Genomic DNA, 17,269 nt, shown 5'->3' on the forward strand with positions numbered 1-17,269 from the left:
AAGTGAACAACAAACAAACAAATGTCTTGGTATATCTCTATCAGCGGTAAGTGTGAGCCAAGGTCAGCTTGTGGTTAGGGAAAACGGAATTGCTTTCTAAAGGGTCAGACAGAAACAAAACAGAGACAGCTTTTTATATTGTCGAACCGTCGAGGAACCCAGCCACCCGCCTGACATGATGGATTCTGTCATTAAAGAAGGGGTGTTCTCCTATGCTGCCTACCACTGCCTCCTCCCAACCACGGTTAAAGCCTGGACAGGTGTCCTGCTCTGACTGCCAGATGCTGTTAAAGTCAAGGTTCACTGGTCCTGGCTTCACTATCTATGGCTTCCACAGTTTGGCTCCCTCCCAAGACATTTTCCTGGCAAAGAGGTAGCACATTTTTAAACCTCCTTCTCTCACATCTCTGTCTTTTCATCCCCAGCCAGAGGAGGATTTCACTGACGGTTAAGTCCACTGCAAGGATCTCACAGTTCTTTCTTCGTCATTGTGCATTTTTGGTTCTCAGAGAGGGCATTCAGCATTTTAGAAATTTTGAGTCCAGCCAGAATTGGGACTGAGCTCGCTCCCATCCCTCAGCTGGGAGAGAGAGATCTATGCATCCTGTCATCCAGAGGCTGTTTGCTTCTTCAGCTTTGGTGCGGAACTGTGGCGGGAGACCCATCATTGCCCTGTAGGTATGGGTTGTTTGCAAACCGTGTCTGTCCTGTTATCTCCTACTCTCATTTTTCCCTCTCTGAAGATGGCATGTCCACTCTAGACTGCCCTTCCATCGAAAAGTTGTGACAAAATTAGCATTCGTGTATGTGTGTGTGTGTGTGTGTGTGTGTGTGTGTGTGATTTGTAGGAGGAGCGTATGAGGGCTATAAAGTGCTTTGGTCTAGCCCACTTAAATATGACTGATTTAGAACACTGCTCAAATCCATATTTAGCCTTTTGCTTTTTCTGGAATACACTAGGTTTTAGATCAGAGCCACCATAATTATTATGTAATGGTGTATTTACACTTAGCCAGATAACACTTCAGTTTTACTATAGTATTTTATACTTAATACACCTCAATTTTGATTTTGTTTGTTCATTTTTTCTTTTCTGGCCGTCCCACAGCATACAGAGTTCCCAGGCCAGGGATCAGATCTAAGCCTCAGTTGCCACCTACAGCTGTGGCAATGCCATATCCTTAACCCCCTATGCCAAACTGCATCCCAGAACTCCAGAGTTGCCACCGATCCTGTTATGCCACAGCGGGAACTTCAGACCTCAGTTTTGAATTCTTCACTCCTTTTTATCCCCAAAGACTTAGTCAAATCCATCATACAATTTTTTTGTTCAAACTAACACTCTCACTCACACAAATGTCTCTGTTCTTATATCCAAAGTCCACAATCTTAATCCTTAAATGTTGATAGTTATTCTACAAACTACCTCACCCTTATTTCTGAAGATCCTTAAATGTCTAGCTTATCCTTCTCGTACATACAGATATATTAGTGGCCATTATTGTGCTTCACAAACTCCAGAAACTTCAACCTAACATTCAAAGTGTTCAAGGATGTATTCTACTTACCATGAGAAATTTGTACCTCGCTCAAGCCAGCATATTTACTATTCTTAATACATGTGAAGTAACAGTATGAAAACATTGAAATAAGGCAAAAAGGCAGTTGACATCACTTTTCAGTATCCTACAAGGGTGTTGTTGAATAGACTCTCCCAAGGAGGATTGAATTCAGAAAATATACGTGTGAGTGTGTGAGAGAGAGAGAGCGAAAGAGAGACAGAGAGGGAGAATATCCCTGTGTTTCTTCATATCTTACAATGATAAGACTTTGTGATCAGAAATGTATCTTTTAAGTTTGTTAGAGAGTTTAAAGAAATAACTGATTTAAAAGCCTCAGTATCATCACCCATGTAAACTATATCTTGCAGAATATTACTGACAAAAACATTGTGGTTTAATAATATCCAAAACATCTTGGGCTGTCTCTAGTTATACTAAAATCAATATAAAGGACTAAATACTATACCACACCTAAAACCTTAAATTGTGTTAGCTCTATCTCATGTATCTTACTTTCTTTCTAACAAAAGAAAATTCACAGCTGAGTGCTCCCCTAAATGAAAGACCTCAGTGTCATTGTTTGTTACAAACAGTGCACCCTAAAGTCCTATATGGCTATACTTATTTAATTACCTACTGAACAGAATTTACATTTTGAGTTTACATTTATACCTACTTACATTAAGGATTATTGAAAACTGGAAAAAGGAGGAACAAAAGAAAAACTGTGCTGAGGAAGATGACTGAACTCAACTAAATTTTGAGCAAAAAGAGACATTTGAGAGGAATGAGAAATTGAGGAGCGACCATATGGAGAGGACAGATACAAATCTGGACATAATCAGGACTCAAAGAGGTCAATTCATATGTGGATGCCATAGTTCCTCCTAATGATCCTTCTCTTAGTTACCACCCAGTAATACTCCCGTCCTGCAGAGCACATAACAAGCCTGCCACAGGACAGGTGGATTTTCACATCACCCCAACATCACCTCTGATGCTTAGCAAGGATCCATTTAGTGCACTGGTTCTCACAGTGGGAGCTCCCCAACCAAGCAGCATCAACATCACCTGACAACGTGCCGGAAGGGCATCTTCCCAGACACCACTCCAGACCGACTGAATCAGAAACTCTGGGACTGGATGGACCCAGGACTATGTTTCAACAAGTCTTCAGGTGATTTGGATGATGGTAATGCTTGAGATGTGCTGATGGAACCCATTTTTTTTTTTTTTTTTTTTTTTTTGCCTTCCAAGAGGCCCTTCTCATGGTATCCCATGTAGAGAAAGGCCAGTATCTATTGGAAAGACACACTCCTTCTGAAAACTTCCTCTGCTTTCCCAGAAACAGCATTACATTTCCAGTAGAGTAAATCCATCACTTCCTATCCCCTGGATGCAACACTCTCTAATGACTCTCTTGTAATACCACTGAGTTTTGAAACTCTGCTTCTCAAAAGCCTCTGCGGGTTCCAACTAGTCAGAAGAGAAAATAGCAACTATGTATACTGGGTTCATGATACTGCACCAGAAATCACATCCACCATGTCAGGAGGTTTCTCCTCATGATTTTCAGCACAAACCCCGACAATTCTACTCTTTCATCCATGTTTCCTTAGGTGAGGCCTCCGCTTACTTCCTTCATGAAAAATATGCTTCGTTCTCGTCCTCCAAGCCACCCCAGCATTTTCAGTTCATTTCCTCATTCCAGCCCTGGAATAAATTCGACATCCTCCTGAACTCTCTTTCATTTCAATAAGTAATATGCTCCCCATTCACTAAACTCAGGCATGTGGTCTCTTCAACTACTCTTCTTCAAAACGGTGCAGAGTGCTGAACAGAGAAATCGATTTCTGAGATCAGAAGTATGTGGGCTTGAACCATTACTGTACTGTCAACAGTGCTATTATCAGGTCTTCTCTCTCTCTTTTTTTCTTCTTTCAGGGCTGCACCTGTGGCATCTGGAAGTTCCCAGGCTGGGGTTGAATCAGAGCAGCAGCTGCCTGCCTAAGCCACAGCCAGAGCAACGAGATCTGAGCTGCATCTGTGACCCGTACAGCAGCTCATGGCAATTTGGTGTCCTTAACCCATGGATTGAGGCCACAGATTGAACCCATGTCCTCCTGGATACTAGTTGGGTGCATTACCACTGAGCCACAAGGGGAACTCAGGACTCCTCTTTAAAAAAATTTTTTTCTATAGCAAGACTAATATCTGTCTCTCAGGATTGTTGCAAGGGATTGCAAAAGATAACTTTTCTAAATCACTCAACATAAAGCTTAAAACAAAGTACAAACTCAGAGAATAAAAGCTTCAACCATCTTAATCACTATTATTATCATCACACTTTTGACATTAAATACTGCTGTGCTGGTTGCTAGACTGCCATAATAAGGTACCAAAAAGCTAGATGGACTAAACAATCAAACGTTTTGGTCTTCCAATTCTGAAGGCTAGAAATGTCAGAACAAGCTGTCAGCGAGACTAGTTCCTTCTGAGGGATTCAAGGAAGACTCAGCTTCATGCCTCTCGCCTAATTTCTAAGGATTGTGGGAAGACTTTGGTAATCTCTGGCTTGTAGAAAAATCACCCTGATGTATTTCCTCATCTTCACATGACAGTCACGTTGTGTTTGTGTGTGTCTCCAAATTTCCTCTTTTTAAATGGACACTACTCATTTGGAACAGCACTCACCCTAGTGACCTCATTTTAACTTGATCACCTCTGTAAAGACTGCATCGACAAATAAGGTCACATTCTGAGGTATGGGACTTCAACATGCAACTGCTTGGGGTTTTTTGCTTTTCTTTTTAGGGCTACATGTGCGGAAGTTCTCAGGTAAAGGGTGGAATCTGGGGCTGTCGTTGCTGGCCTGAACTGCAGCCATAGCAACTTCGGATCCAAGCCTCATCTGAGACCTATACCACAGCTCATGGCAATGATGGATCCCTAACCCACTGAGCCAGGCCTGGGTTTGTAACTCACATCCTCATGGATAATGTCAGATTCCTTTGCGCTGCACCACAATGGGAACTCCCCACCTTATACCTCTTGAGGGACAGAATTCAATCCATAAAACATCTATGAATTTCCATCTTTATTTTTATCCTATTATTTTGCGTAATGAATGATCCTCTGAATTAGAGTTTAGGCCACTAAAACGAAAGTTCTTGCATTTAGAAAATACTGCTTTAAACGAGCAGCACTGGGCTTTACACAGAGTTGAATATGTGCTTACTAGGGGAAAAAAAAAACAACTGGTCTTGAACTAATAGATTAGGTCCATGAAGAAATTCTCTGATGCGTTTTAACAGACAGTACATTATACAACAATCAAATCCTAGTAATGTCTTATAATCACATAATAGCCATTAAAAAAGAAGTCATGACCCTATCAAGACAAGTGTTACTCAAGTTTTATACATGGGATGAATTAATATTGGCCTAGTTAAGATGAAACTATATCTACTGGTTTGGAAATATCTACAATAGTGTAGGTTTTCATCCGTTTCTGCCTCATTGCAACCAAGCAGTGCCAGCGATTTTGAAATGGAAACGTCTTTCTCCAGTCTTACCTTCTGGTCTTTCCTGGGAAGATGCAATAGCACTGACTGAGTAAAGAAAAAGGCTTAAATTCCTAGAGTCTTTTTCCTAGTTAAATTTCTTAGTCCACAAGGATTTAGTCCCTTGCCTTTAATTACATTGGTGAAGTCATCTTCCAATTTTTTCCAAGGTCATCAAGGTTGTTGTTGTTCCTTATGTTTATAGCATAAGCTTTGTTTTTTTCTTTTTATACCAGGCAGTTTCTTTCATCATTAATAATATGGGTTACTCAAAAAACTCACCTGGCTAATGTCTGGCTTTAAAAAATCTTCACAATTTCTCATGTCCTTTGTAATTTCTCATTTCTCATGTAACAAAATTCATTGAGAAGAAAACAACAGGTAACCAACTCTGTATTATTCTCCGTAAACAACTGAATCATCTCATCAAGCTTCATGGGCACCAAATAAAAAATGATAAAAATAAAACATATTGTTCTTCCCAGCAGTTATTTATTATTTTTGAAAAGCATTTTTAATGCAAAAGGAATAATATGATAAACATGCAAAGAGTCAACATGAAAGTTCATTTTATCTTAAGCTTTTGACTTTCATTTCTAGTTTTTTTTTTTTTTTCTCATTTTTGGCCACCCAGAAGCACAGGGAACTCCCTGGCCACAGATGAGATCTGAGCCCCCAGGCTCCACCTAAAGCACAGGTGCGGGATCCTTTACCCACTGTGCCAGGCCTGGGATCAAACCCTGTCCCAGGGCTACCCTGAGGCCACCGATCCCAATCCCATTGTGCCACAGAGGGAGCTCCCCTTTTCCTATTTGGAATAAAACAACATCCCAGCTGGAGCAGATGCCCTCTGTGCAACTCCCCCACATCACACCATTCACCTCTTCCCTTTGTGGCCACAGCCAGAGACTTGAACGTGTGGTTCCATATTCCTAGGAGTGGTATTATATTTGGCTGAATATCTGTGTATTTATAAAAGTGACACAATGTGATCTGGAAGATTTTAGTACCTGATATGGAAGGTAGTCTACTCTGCACAGAAGTCTTCAACTCGCATGTTGCACACATTTTATTTTTAAAGATGAACCTCTGTTGCTATAAACGGAGTCCATTCACGTGAACTTGGAAACCCTTGTAGAATACACCAGTGTACAAATGTAACACCCTAGTATATTCATGCATGCTCCTGTTGATGGATGGTGGTGGTGATATATAGTATATCATCAAGAAACAACAACTGAGATGAATTGGAAGGCTAGCTGGTGTCCGTTCTCTGAAGACTAGAAACGACAGGGGGAGGTATTTCCACGGATGAAGGGCGCTCCTGTGCAGGCATGATTTTATGGATTGTGGGTCAGATGATACCCAATGCTTAGAGGCAACCTCAGCTCACATGGCCATCCTTGTGTCCTGTGGTGCAGCATTAAGTGTCTACAAAGCCTGGTGAAGAGGGAGGAGGTTTTTCTCAAATAGTCTTTTCCTGGGAGTCGACAGAGGCTCTGCAGTACCTCTTTATTAAACACCGACCCTTTTTGCACCATTGGATCTGGCATCCGAAAGCCCAGTTGCAGAGCAACTTGCTGCATACTCGAAAGCAGCTACAAAGTAGCTTCACGTACTTGGAGACAGAGAGGAAGGTAGGGAAGGAATTTTGGTAAGGCTCCATCTGTCCCTCGTGTGTCACTTATAGTGACTCTAACTCAGAGTGCTCCTGGGACTTCTGAGTGTTTACTGGATTGCTCCCCCCACCCCACCATGGGTCATTCTCCTGCCAATGATACAACTTCACGTTTCCCTGTGACCAGAGGAGTTGGCACATCTGGCCAAACTGTCCGACTGATGATCAATGCCAGGCATTTGAATCTCAGCTTTTCATCATTTCCACTCAGGGTCAAGCAGGACATTTTAACTGACGCCATGAGGAGAGAGAACTAAGAACTTTGTCTGGGTGTGTGGGGGGGCCTCCCCACCCACAGCGTGCAGAAGTCCCCAGGCCAGGGATCACACCAGCGCCACAGAAGCAACAAGGCCAAATCCTTAATCGCGAGGCCACCAGGAAACTCCCTAGGCCAAATATTGGAATCACTACTCTCATAAGGAGAAAGCGATCAGCAGTGACTGGGGATGTTTATTTTAAGACGGAATGTGACCACTCTCGAACATTTCCAGTATTCCCCCCACAGGTAATAATAATACGAATAAAGTGGTCAGAGGGAAAATCTTTCCTGGTCTCAGGCTCTATGCTGGTAAGTTAGTTAGCAAGTAATTCTCCTCCTTTTCTCAGGCACAGTAAGGTAAAGTATCTCTGGCAGCAAGCCTATGCATTGTACCAGAGCTATCCAATGAAGCACAAGCATGTTGAGAGCTTATTAATAGCTTAATGTAAAGGTGTCAACTGACATGGAAAATATGAAGGACTGCAAAAGTTCCTGAACAAGATTTGGCCTGGGGTGGAAACCAATAGAACCTAAGGACCAGGTTGTCCTTGTTAACTTTGGAAAAATATAGTGTCTGCACAATAGAATCAGTGCTTCTAATGTTTATCCAACTGACCAGGTAGCACAAGTCAATTTTACAGAGACATGGACTTCTAGGGGCACAAAAATGTCTCACTTTGTATGGTGCTACCCACGCCAAGTTGAATCATTCCTAATGAATCTGAGTGTATTCTTTTGTGAAGACCATGCAGGTTGTCTCTGGATGGGAGGGGGCGGCAGTTTCCACCAAAGACCAATCACCCTTCTCATTCAGTTACCATCCATGTTCATCAGGAAAACCCATGAAAATGTAGGCAGCCTCTGTCATAATGATACCATTACTCTGTTATTACGACCTCTGCAAAATGAATGAAAACATTCTATATTCATTCAAATGGTACTGTTTTTGATATGAAGAATGAAAATATTCCCACCATGACTAGGTGTATAGATTTGATAATTGTGACTTCTAGGTAGGAAGCACAGCCCTGAGGTTTCATTACACAACCTTGGATTTGTAAGATATCCTCCCAGAAGACAAATCCATAGGGCAATGACTCTGCATTATCTGCCAAGACTCTGGAATAAGTGGCTCCACGAAAAGACAGTCTTCAGATATATACATGCTCAGTGTACCAGGTAAGTTATGCAGAAGGAAAAAATCCTTCCTCTGCCAAAATAAGTAATGTTTATTATAGGATAAATTCCCGTCAGTAAACAAATATCTATGAGTATCTTGTTAGGCTGTATTTTTCTTTGTGTGTCTGTACTGTTATTCTTTCTAAGTTTTAAAATTCATTTTAATGTATTTTATTTTTTTGCTATTAGGGTTGCTCCCAAGGCATATGAAAGTTCCCAGGCTAGGGGTAAAATCAGAGCTACATCTTCTGGCCTACACTACAGCCACAGCAATGCCTGATGGAATTGCATCTGCGACATACACCTAAGCTCATGGGAACACCAGATCCTTAACCCACTGAGGGTGGTCAGGGATCAAACCCAAAACCTCTTGGTTCCTAGTTGGATTCATTTCTGCTGGGCCACATTGGTAACTCTTGTACTTTTTCTAAAAAAAAAACTTAGTGAATATTATACATTTATAGTTGTACAACCATCATAGACTATATTGTAAAAGAACTAATAACAAAAGGAAACGGAAATTGTGGTATTTATTTCAGTACACTAAATCATAATATAAGCACTTCAGTAAGAATGCGGGTTTTAGAAGTAGGGAAAAGGAAACAAGCAAATAAACAAGCTTACTTTACATCTTAAGCAGCTACAGAGAGAAGAACAGACAAGACCTAAAGTTTGTAGAAGGAAAGAAATCATAAAGATCACAGCAGAAATCAATGAAAGAGAAATGAAGAGAACCATAGGAAAGATCAATGAAACAAAAAGCTGATTCTTTGAAAAGATCAACAAAATTGGTAAACCCTTAGCTAGACTTACCAAGAAAAAAAGAGAGAAGCCTCAAATCAATAAAATTAGAAATGAAAAAGGAGAAGTAACAACGGACATCACAGAAATACAAAGGATCATAAGAGACGGCTATATGCAACTATACGCCCATACAACGGAAAACCTGGAAGAAATGGACAAATTCTTAGAAAGGTACAATCTTCCAAGACCAAGCCAAGATGAAATAGAAAAGAGGAATGGACCAATCACAAGAACTGAAATTGAAACTGCGGTTAGAAAACTTCCAACAAACCAAAGTCCAGGACCGGACAGCTTCACAGGCGAATTCAACCAAACATTTAGAGAAGCGCTAGCACCTCTCCTTCTGAATCTATTTCACAAAATTGCAGAGGAAGGGATACTTCCAAACTCATTCTATGAGGCCACCATCACCCTGATACCAAAACCAGACAAAGATACCACACACACACACACACACACACACACACACAAAACTATAGGCCAATTTCACTGATGAACATCGATGCAAAAATCCTCAAGAAAATATTAGCAAACCACATCCGACAATACATTAAAAGGATTGTTCATCATGATCAAGTGGGATTTATCCCAGGGATGCAAGGGTTCTTCAGTATCCGCAAATCCATCAGTGTGATACATCACATTAACAAACTGAAGAATAAAACCCATATGATCCTCTCAATAGACACGGGAAAAGCCTTTGACAAAATCCAACACCCGTTTCTGATAAAACCCCTTCAGAAAGTGGGCATAGTGGGAACCTACCTCAACATAATAAAGCCCCTATATGACAAACCCACAGCGAACATCATTCTCAAAGGGGGGAAAAGCTGAAAGAATTCCCGCTGAGATCAGGAACACGACAAGGTTGTCTGCTCTCGCCACTACTCTTCAACATAGTTCTGGAAATCCTAGCCACGGCAATCAGAGAAGTAAAAGAAAGAAAAGGAATCCAAATTGGAAAGGAAGAAGTAAAACTATCCCTATTTGCAGATGACATGATACTATACCCAGAGAATCCTAAAGACTCTACCAGAAAACCGTTAGAGCTCATCCATGAATTTGGCAAAGTCGCAGGATACAAAATTAATACACAGAAATCATCGGCATTTCGATATACTGACAATGAAAGATCAGAAAGAGAAGTCAGGGAAGCAATCCCGTTTACCATCGCATCCACAAGAATAAAATACCTAGGCGTAAACCCACCTAAAGAGACAAAAGACCTGTACTCTGAAAACTATAAGACACTGATGAAAGAATTCAAAGAGGACACAAATAGATGGAAAGACATATCATGCTCTTGGATGGGAAGAGTCGATATTACTCAAATGACTACACTACCCAAGGCAATCTACAGATTCAATGCAATCCCTATCCAATTACCAAGGACATTTGTCACAGAACTCAAACAAAATATTTTAAAGTTTGTTTGGAAGCACAAAAGACCCACAATAGCCAAAGACATCCTGAAAAAGAAAAATGGAGCTGGAGGAATCAGGCTCCCCGACTTCAGACTAAACTACAAAGCAACAGTCATCAAAACCACATGGAACTGGGACAAAGACAGAAATAGAGATCAGTGGAACAGGATAGAAAGCCCAGAATTCAACCCAGGCACCTACAGCCAACTCATCTATGACAAAGGAGGCAAGAATATACAATGGAGAAAAGACAGCCTGTTCAGTAAGTGGTGCTGGGAAACCTGGACAGCCACATGTACAAGAAGGAAATGGGAACACTCCCTAACACCAGACACAAAAATAAACTCAAAATGGATTAAAGACCTAGATAAAAGACCAGACATGATAAAGCTCTTAGAGGAAAACATAGGCCCAACACTCTCTGACATACATGACAACAACATCTTCTCAGATCCACCTCTTAGAGTAATGACAGTAAAAACAAATATAAACAAGTGGGACCTAATGAAACTTAGAAGTTTCTGCACAGCAAAGGAAACCCTAAACAAAACAAAAAGACAACCCACAGAATGGGAGAACACCTTTGCAAATGAATCGACTGACAAGGGATTCATCTCCAAAACTTATAAACACCTCCTGCAGCTCCATACCGAAAAAACAGACAACCCCATCCAAAAATGGGCAGAAGATCTAAACAGATAATTCCCCAAAGGAGACATACAGATGGCCAAAAAAACACATGAAAAGATGTTCAACATTATTAGAGAAATGCAAATCAAAACCGCCATGGGGTACCACCTTACACCAGCCAGAAGGGCCATCATCACAAAGTCTACAAACAATAAGTGTCGGAGAGGGTGTGGAGAAAAAGGAACCCTAGGGCACTGTTGGTGGGATTGTAAATTGGTGCAACCACTATAGAAAAACAGTATGGAGAGTCCTCAGAAAACTAAACATAGAACGGCCATTTGATCCAGCAATCCCACTCCTGGGCATCTATCCAGAGAAAACCATGACTCCCAAAGACGCATGTACTCCGATGTTCATTGCAGCACTTTTCAGTAGCTAAGACATGGAAACAACCTAAATGTCCCTCAACAGAGGAGTGGATCAAGAAGAAGCAGTACATATACACAATGAAGTATTACTCAGCCATTAAAAGGAACGAGATACCGGCATTGTTACCAACATGGATGGACCTAGAAATTATCACGCTAGGGGAAGTCAGTCATAGAATGAGACACCAACATCAAATGCCTTCACTGACATGTGGAATCCAAAAAAAGGACAGAATGAACTTTTTCAGAACAGATACTGACTCACAGACGTTCGGAAAACTTATGGTTTCCAAAGGAGACAGTTCGGGGGATGGCGGGATGGGCTGGGGTTGTGGGATGGAAATGCGATAAAATTGGGTTGTGATGATCATTGTACAACTATAAATGTAATAAATTCGTGGAATAATAAAAAATAAAAGGAAGGAAAAATATTGAAGACAGTTTTACTTATTATTATGTTTCATAAACAGAAGTGTATCTGTTCATTAACTTAATTATGCACGTCTCAAGAACGTCATTGATTATACTGAACACCAATTAATTGAATGTGTATCCAGAGTCCATGGACCCTGATGCTTACCTTAAGAAGTCATTATACTTTTGTCGCTAATTGCACGGGTTTTATTTTAATGAAAGAATGTGCCAGAGAGAGAGAGAGAGACAGTTATGAAAGAAGAAATTTCCCATAACTGTTATCCCACTTATTCTCTAGATTTCTCCTTCCCCAGCACCTTACTGAATGCTTTGGCCACGTCCTTGTTGCGGAGGCTGTATATAAGGGGATTCAGCATGGGAGTGAGAATGGTGTAGAAGGCTGACACCATCTTGTCCTGGGCTGGGGACCGATTGGACGTGGGCCTCATATATATGAACATAGCTGCTCCATAATACATCCCCACGACGACAAGGTGGGAACTACAGGTGGTGGTGAACGCCTTGTGCCGACCCTCCCCAGAACTCATGCGAATGACAGTTGTGATGACCCGTGTGTAGGAGATGATGATGAGTGACAAAGGGAAGAGGAGCATTACCACACAACAGATAAAAATGAGGGTTTCAAAGGTGGAAGTATCCGTGCACGAGAGACGTAGGGGTGCCGTGATATCACAGAAGAATTGGGGTATTTCTCGGGAGCCACAGTAGGAGAAGGACAGAGTACCAGCTACATCAACGATCCCATCAAAGACCCCAAGGATCCATGAAGAGGCAGCCAGGAGCCCACAAACATTCCAGTTCATGAGCTTGGGGTACTGAAGAGGGTAGCAGATGGCAGCATAGCGGTCATAGGCCATGACAGCCAAAAGGAAGCACTCAGCTCCAAAGAGGGACACAGAGAAGAATATCTGGGTTTCACATCCTGCTACAGAAATGGACTTCCTGCCAGACAGGTAGTTGCAGGCCATTCTGGGCACCGTGGTGCAGATGAGCATGAGGTCCATGAGGGAGAGTTGGCTGAGGAGGAAGTACATGGGGGTGTGGAGCCGGCGGTCCAGGTAGATGAGGAGAACCATGACAGTGTTTGCCAAGAGAGCCACTGTGAAGATGCCCAGCACCAGAGAGAAGAGAAAGATGTGAGTGGGCGTGTGGCTAAAAATCCCCATCAAGATGAAGTCAGAGCTAGCCGTCTGATTCTCCCATTCCATGATGAATATTTTCTTCCTCTAGAGCCATAAGAAGTTATAAATGTCAGCTCTTTGTGTAGTCTCTTACTCAGTATCTACTCCTCTGTGTGTGCTACTCTGGTAAAGCAACATACATGATATGGTCAGGACTGGAACAGGATGAGCAGAGACTCTGCAGGCAGGTGGCATTAACCACACTCAAGCTCTGCCTCTACCCACCTGCATGTCCTCTGACCAGTTACTTCTCTGTGCTTCAGTTTTCTTCCTTTACAAGGCAGAAATAACCTTTCATTTACTTATTTTTGGCCACATCCCATGACATGCTGTAGTCACCACGCAAGGCACAAACCCCACACCATGGCTGCAACCTGCTCCACAGATGCAGCAAAGCAGGATATTTAACCTTCTGGGCCACAAGGAATTTCACTGGATTTTTTTTTTCATTGTCCTTTTAGGGCTGAACCCAAGTCATATGGAAGTTCCCAGGCTTAGGAACTTGTCATTGTTTGTTACAAAAGTGCATCCCAAAGTCCTATATGGCTATACTTATTTAATTACCTACTGAACAGGATTTACATTTATACATACTTACATTAAGGATTACTGAAAACTGGAAAAAGGAGGAACAGAAGAAAACCTGTGCTGAGGAAGATGACTGAACTAGATTTGAGGAAGATGACTGAACTCAACTAAATTTTGAGCAAAAAGAGACATTTGAGAGGAATGAGAAATTGAGGAGCGACCATATGGAGAGGACAGATACAAATCTGGACATAATCAGGACTCAAAGAGGTCAATTCATATGTGGATGCCATAGTTCCTCCTAATGATCCTTCTCTTAGTTACCACCCAGTAATACTCCCGTCCTGCAGAGCACATAGCAAGCCTGCCACAGGACAGGTGGATTTTCACATCACCCCAACATCACCTCTGATGCTTAGCAAGGATCCATTTAGTGCACTGGTTCTCACAGTGGGAGCTCCCCAACCAAGCAGCATCAACATCACCTGACAACGTGCCGGAAGGGCATCTTCCCAGACACCACTCCAGACCGACTGAATCAGAAACTCTGGGACTGGATGGACCCAGGACTATGTTTCAACAAGTCTTCAGGTGATTTGGATGATGGTAATGCTTGAGATGTGCTGATGGAACCCATTTTTTTTTTTTTTTTTTTTTTTTTTTGCCTTCCAAGAGGCCCTTCTCATGGTATCCCATGTAGAGAAAGGCCAGTATCTATTGGAAAGACACACTCCTTCTGAAAACTTCCTCTGCTTTCCCAGAAACAGCATTACATTTCCAGTAGAGTAAATCCATCACTTCCTATCCCCTGGATGCAACACTCTCTAATGACTCTCTTGTAATACCACTGAGTTTTGAAACTCTGCTTCTCAAAAGCCTCTGCGGGTTCCAACTAGTCAGAAGAGAAAATAGCAACTATGTATACTGGGTTCATGATACTGCACCAGAAATCACATCCACCATGTCAGGAGGTTTCTCCTCATGATTTTCAGCACAAACCCCGACAATTCTACTCTTTCATCCATGTTTCCTTAGGTGAGGCCTCCGCTTACTTCCTTCATGAAAAATATGCTTCGTTCTCGTCCTCCAAGCCACCCCAGCATTTTCAGTTCATTTCCTCATTCCAGCCCTGGAATAAATTCGACATCCTCCTGAACTCTCTTTCATTTCAATAAGTAATATGCTCCCCATTCACTAAACTCAGGCATGTGGTCTCTTCAACTACTCTTCTTCAAAACGGTGCAGAGTGCTGAACAGAGAAATCGATTTCTGAGATCAGAAGTATGTGGGCTTGAACCATTACTGTACTGGCAACAGTGCTTTTATCAGGTCTCCTCTCTCTCTTTTTTTCTTCTTTCAGGGCTGCACCTGTGGCATCTGGAAGTTCCCAGGCTGGGGTTGAATCAGAGCAGCAGCTGCCTGCCTAAGCCACTGCCCAAGTAAAGAGATCTGAGTGGTGTCTGTATCCTATACTGAAGCTCATGGCAACTCGGGCTCCTTAACCCACTTGGCAAGGTCAGGGATTGCATGGATGCAAGGTCATGTCCTCCTGGATACTAGTTGGGTTCATTATCACTGAGCCGCAAGGGGAGCTCTGGCCTCCTCTTTTTGAAAAAAATTTTCTATAGTGAGACTAATATCTATCTCTCAGGATTACAAAAGATAACTTTTATAAATCACTCGAAATAAAGCTTAATGCAAAATACAAACTGAGAAAATTCAAACTTCAACCATCATAATCACTGTTATTATCATCACACTTTTGACATTAAATACTACTGTACTGGTTGCTAGACTGCCATAGCAAACTACCAAAAAAATTGGTGAACTAAACAATCAAACTTATTGTCCCCCATTTCTGAAGCATAAATGTGTCAGAACAAGGTGTCAGCAAGGCTAGTTCCTTCTGAGGGCTGCAAGGAAGTCTCAGCTTCACGCCTTCCACCTAACTTCTGGGGGTTGCTGGCAGTCTTTGGTAACTGCTGGTTTGTAGAAGATCACCCTTCATCTTGTAGAAGATGTGTTCCTTCATCATCACACGACAGTCTTGTCTTGGTCTCAAAATGTCTTCTTTTGATACAGACACTACTCATTTGGATCATCAGTCACCCTAGTGACTGCTTTTTAACTTGATCACCTCTGTAAAGACTGCATCTGCAAATAAAGTCACATTCTGAGGTATGGTTCTTCAACATGCAACTCTTTTTTATTCTTTGCTTCTATTTTTAGATCTGCAGGTGCGGCATACGGAGGGTCCCAGGGTGGGGGTGGAATCAGAGCTGTAGCTGCTGTCCTGCGCCACAGCCATAGCAACTTGGGATCTGAGCTGCATCTGCGACCTATACCACAGCTCATGGCAATGCTGGATCCCCGACCCACTGAGCCAGGCCAGGATCAAAAGGGCATCTTCTTGGATACTAGTCGGATTTGTTTCCACTGCACTACATTGAGAACTCCCCAAACTATAACTCCTGGGGGACAGAATTCAATCTATAAAACATCTATTAAATCCATCTTTATTTTCATCTTAATTTGCCTAATGAATTACTCTCTGAATTAGAGTTTAGGCCACTAAAACGTAAGTTCTTGCATTTAGAAATTACCGTTTGAAATGAGCAGCACTGGGCTTTACACAGAGTTGGATATGTGCTTCCTAGGGGAAAAAAAAACAACTGGTCTTGAACCAATAGATTAGGTCCATGAAGAAATTCTCTGATGCATTTTAACAGACAGTATATTATACAACAATCAAATCCTAGTAATGCCTTATAATCACATAATAGCCATTAAAAAAGAAGTCATGACCCTATCAAGACAAGTGTTACTCAAGTTTTATACATGGAATGAATTAATATTGGCCTAGTTAAGATGAAACTATATCTACTGGTTTGGAAATATCTACAATAGTGTAGGTTTTAATCCATTTCTGCCTCATTGCAACCAAGCAGTGCCAGCGATTTTGAAATGGAAACATCTTTCTCCAGTCTTACCTTCTGGTCTTTCCTGGGAAGATGCAATAGCACTGACTGAGTAAAGAAAAAGGCTTAAATTCCTAGAGTCTTTTTCCTAGTTAAATTTCTTAGTCCACAAGGATTTAAGTCCCTTGCCTTTAATTACATTGGTGAAGTCATCTTCCAATTTTTTCCAAGGTCATCAAGGTTGTTGTTGTTCCTTATGTTTATAGCATAAGTTTGTTTTTTTCTTTTTATACCAGGCAGTTTCCTTCATCATGAATAAGATGGGCTACTCAAAAAACTCACCTGGCTAATGTCTGGCTTTAAAAAGTCTTCATAATTTCTCATGTCTCTATTCCAGTGGTTCTCAAACTTAGATTCTTATTAGAATCTCTTGATGAGATTCAGAAATGTTTTCTAGGACCAGACGATTCTGAGACTCAGTGAATCCGAATGTCTTGGGAAGAGGCCATGCATTGCTATTTAAAAAAAATCTTCCCAGTAGGTTCTCTTGTGCCTGCTCTATTTTTCCCAAAGCTAGCAAGGCCATCTTGGTCCTTGGGTTCTATTGGTTTCTGTCCCAGACCAAATCTTGTTCAGGAACGTTTGCAGTCCTTCATGTTTCCATATCAGTTCACACATTT

At 41.6% G+C, this 17,269-nt stretch overlaps 1 protein-coding gene across 1 annotated transcript; it reads right to left on the reverse strand.

Annotated features, from left to right (window-relative positions):
• Positions 1-12,228: 12,228 nt before the first annotated feature.
• LOC100154537 (olfactory receptor 2M3-like) lies at positions 12,229-13,170 on the reverse strand. Its single transcript, XM_001928219.4, has one exon. It carries the CDS (start codon positions 13,168-13,170, stop codon positions 12,229-12,231), a length of 942 nt encoding a protein of 313 aa, XP_001928254.4.
• Positions 13,171-17,269: the final 4,099 nt, after the last annotated feature.

The sequence above is a fragment of the Sus scrofa genome, chromosome 7, assembly GCF_054392235.1.
Source record: "Sus scrofa isolate SSC_HxYL_T2T_F1_AM1 chromosome 7, Sscrofa_HxYL_maternal_Yorkshire_Landrace_v2.0, whole genome shotgun sequence".
Taxonomy (NCBI): domain Eukaryota; kingdom Metazoa; phylum Chordata; class Mammalia; order Artiodactyla; family Suidae; genus Sus; species Sus scrofa.

Excerpts from the sequence above, each read along its gene's own strand:
- LOC100154537 (XM_001928219.4), bottom strand. The coding sequence starts at position 13,170 with ATGGAATGGGAGAATCAGACGGCTAGCTCTGACTTCATCTTGATGGGG.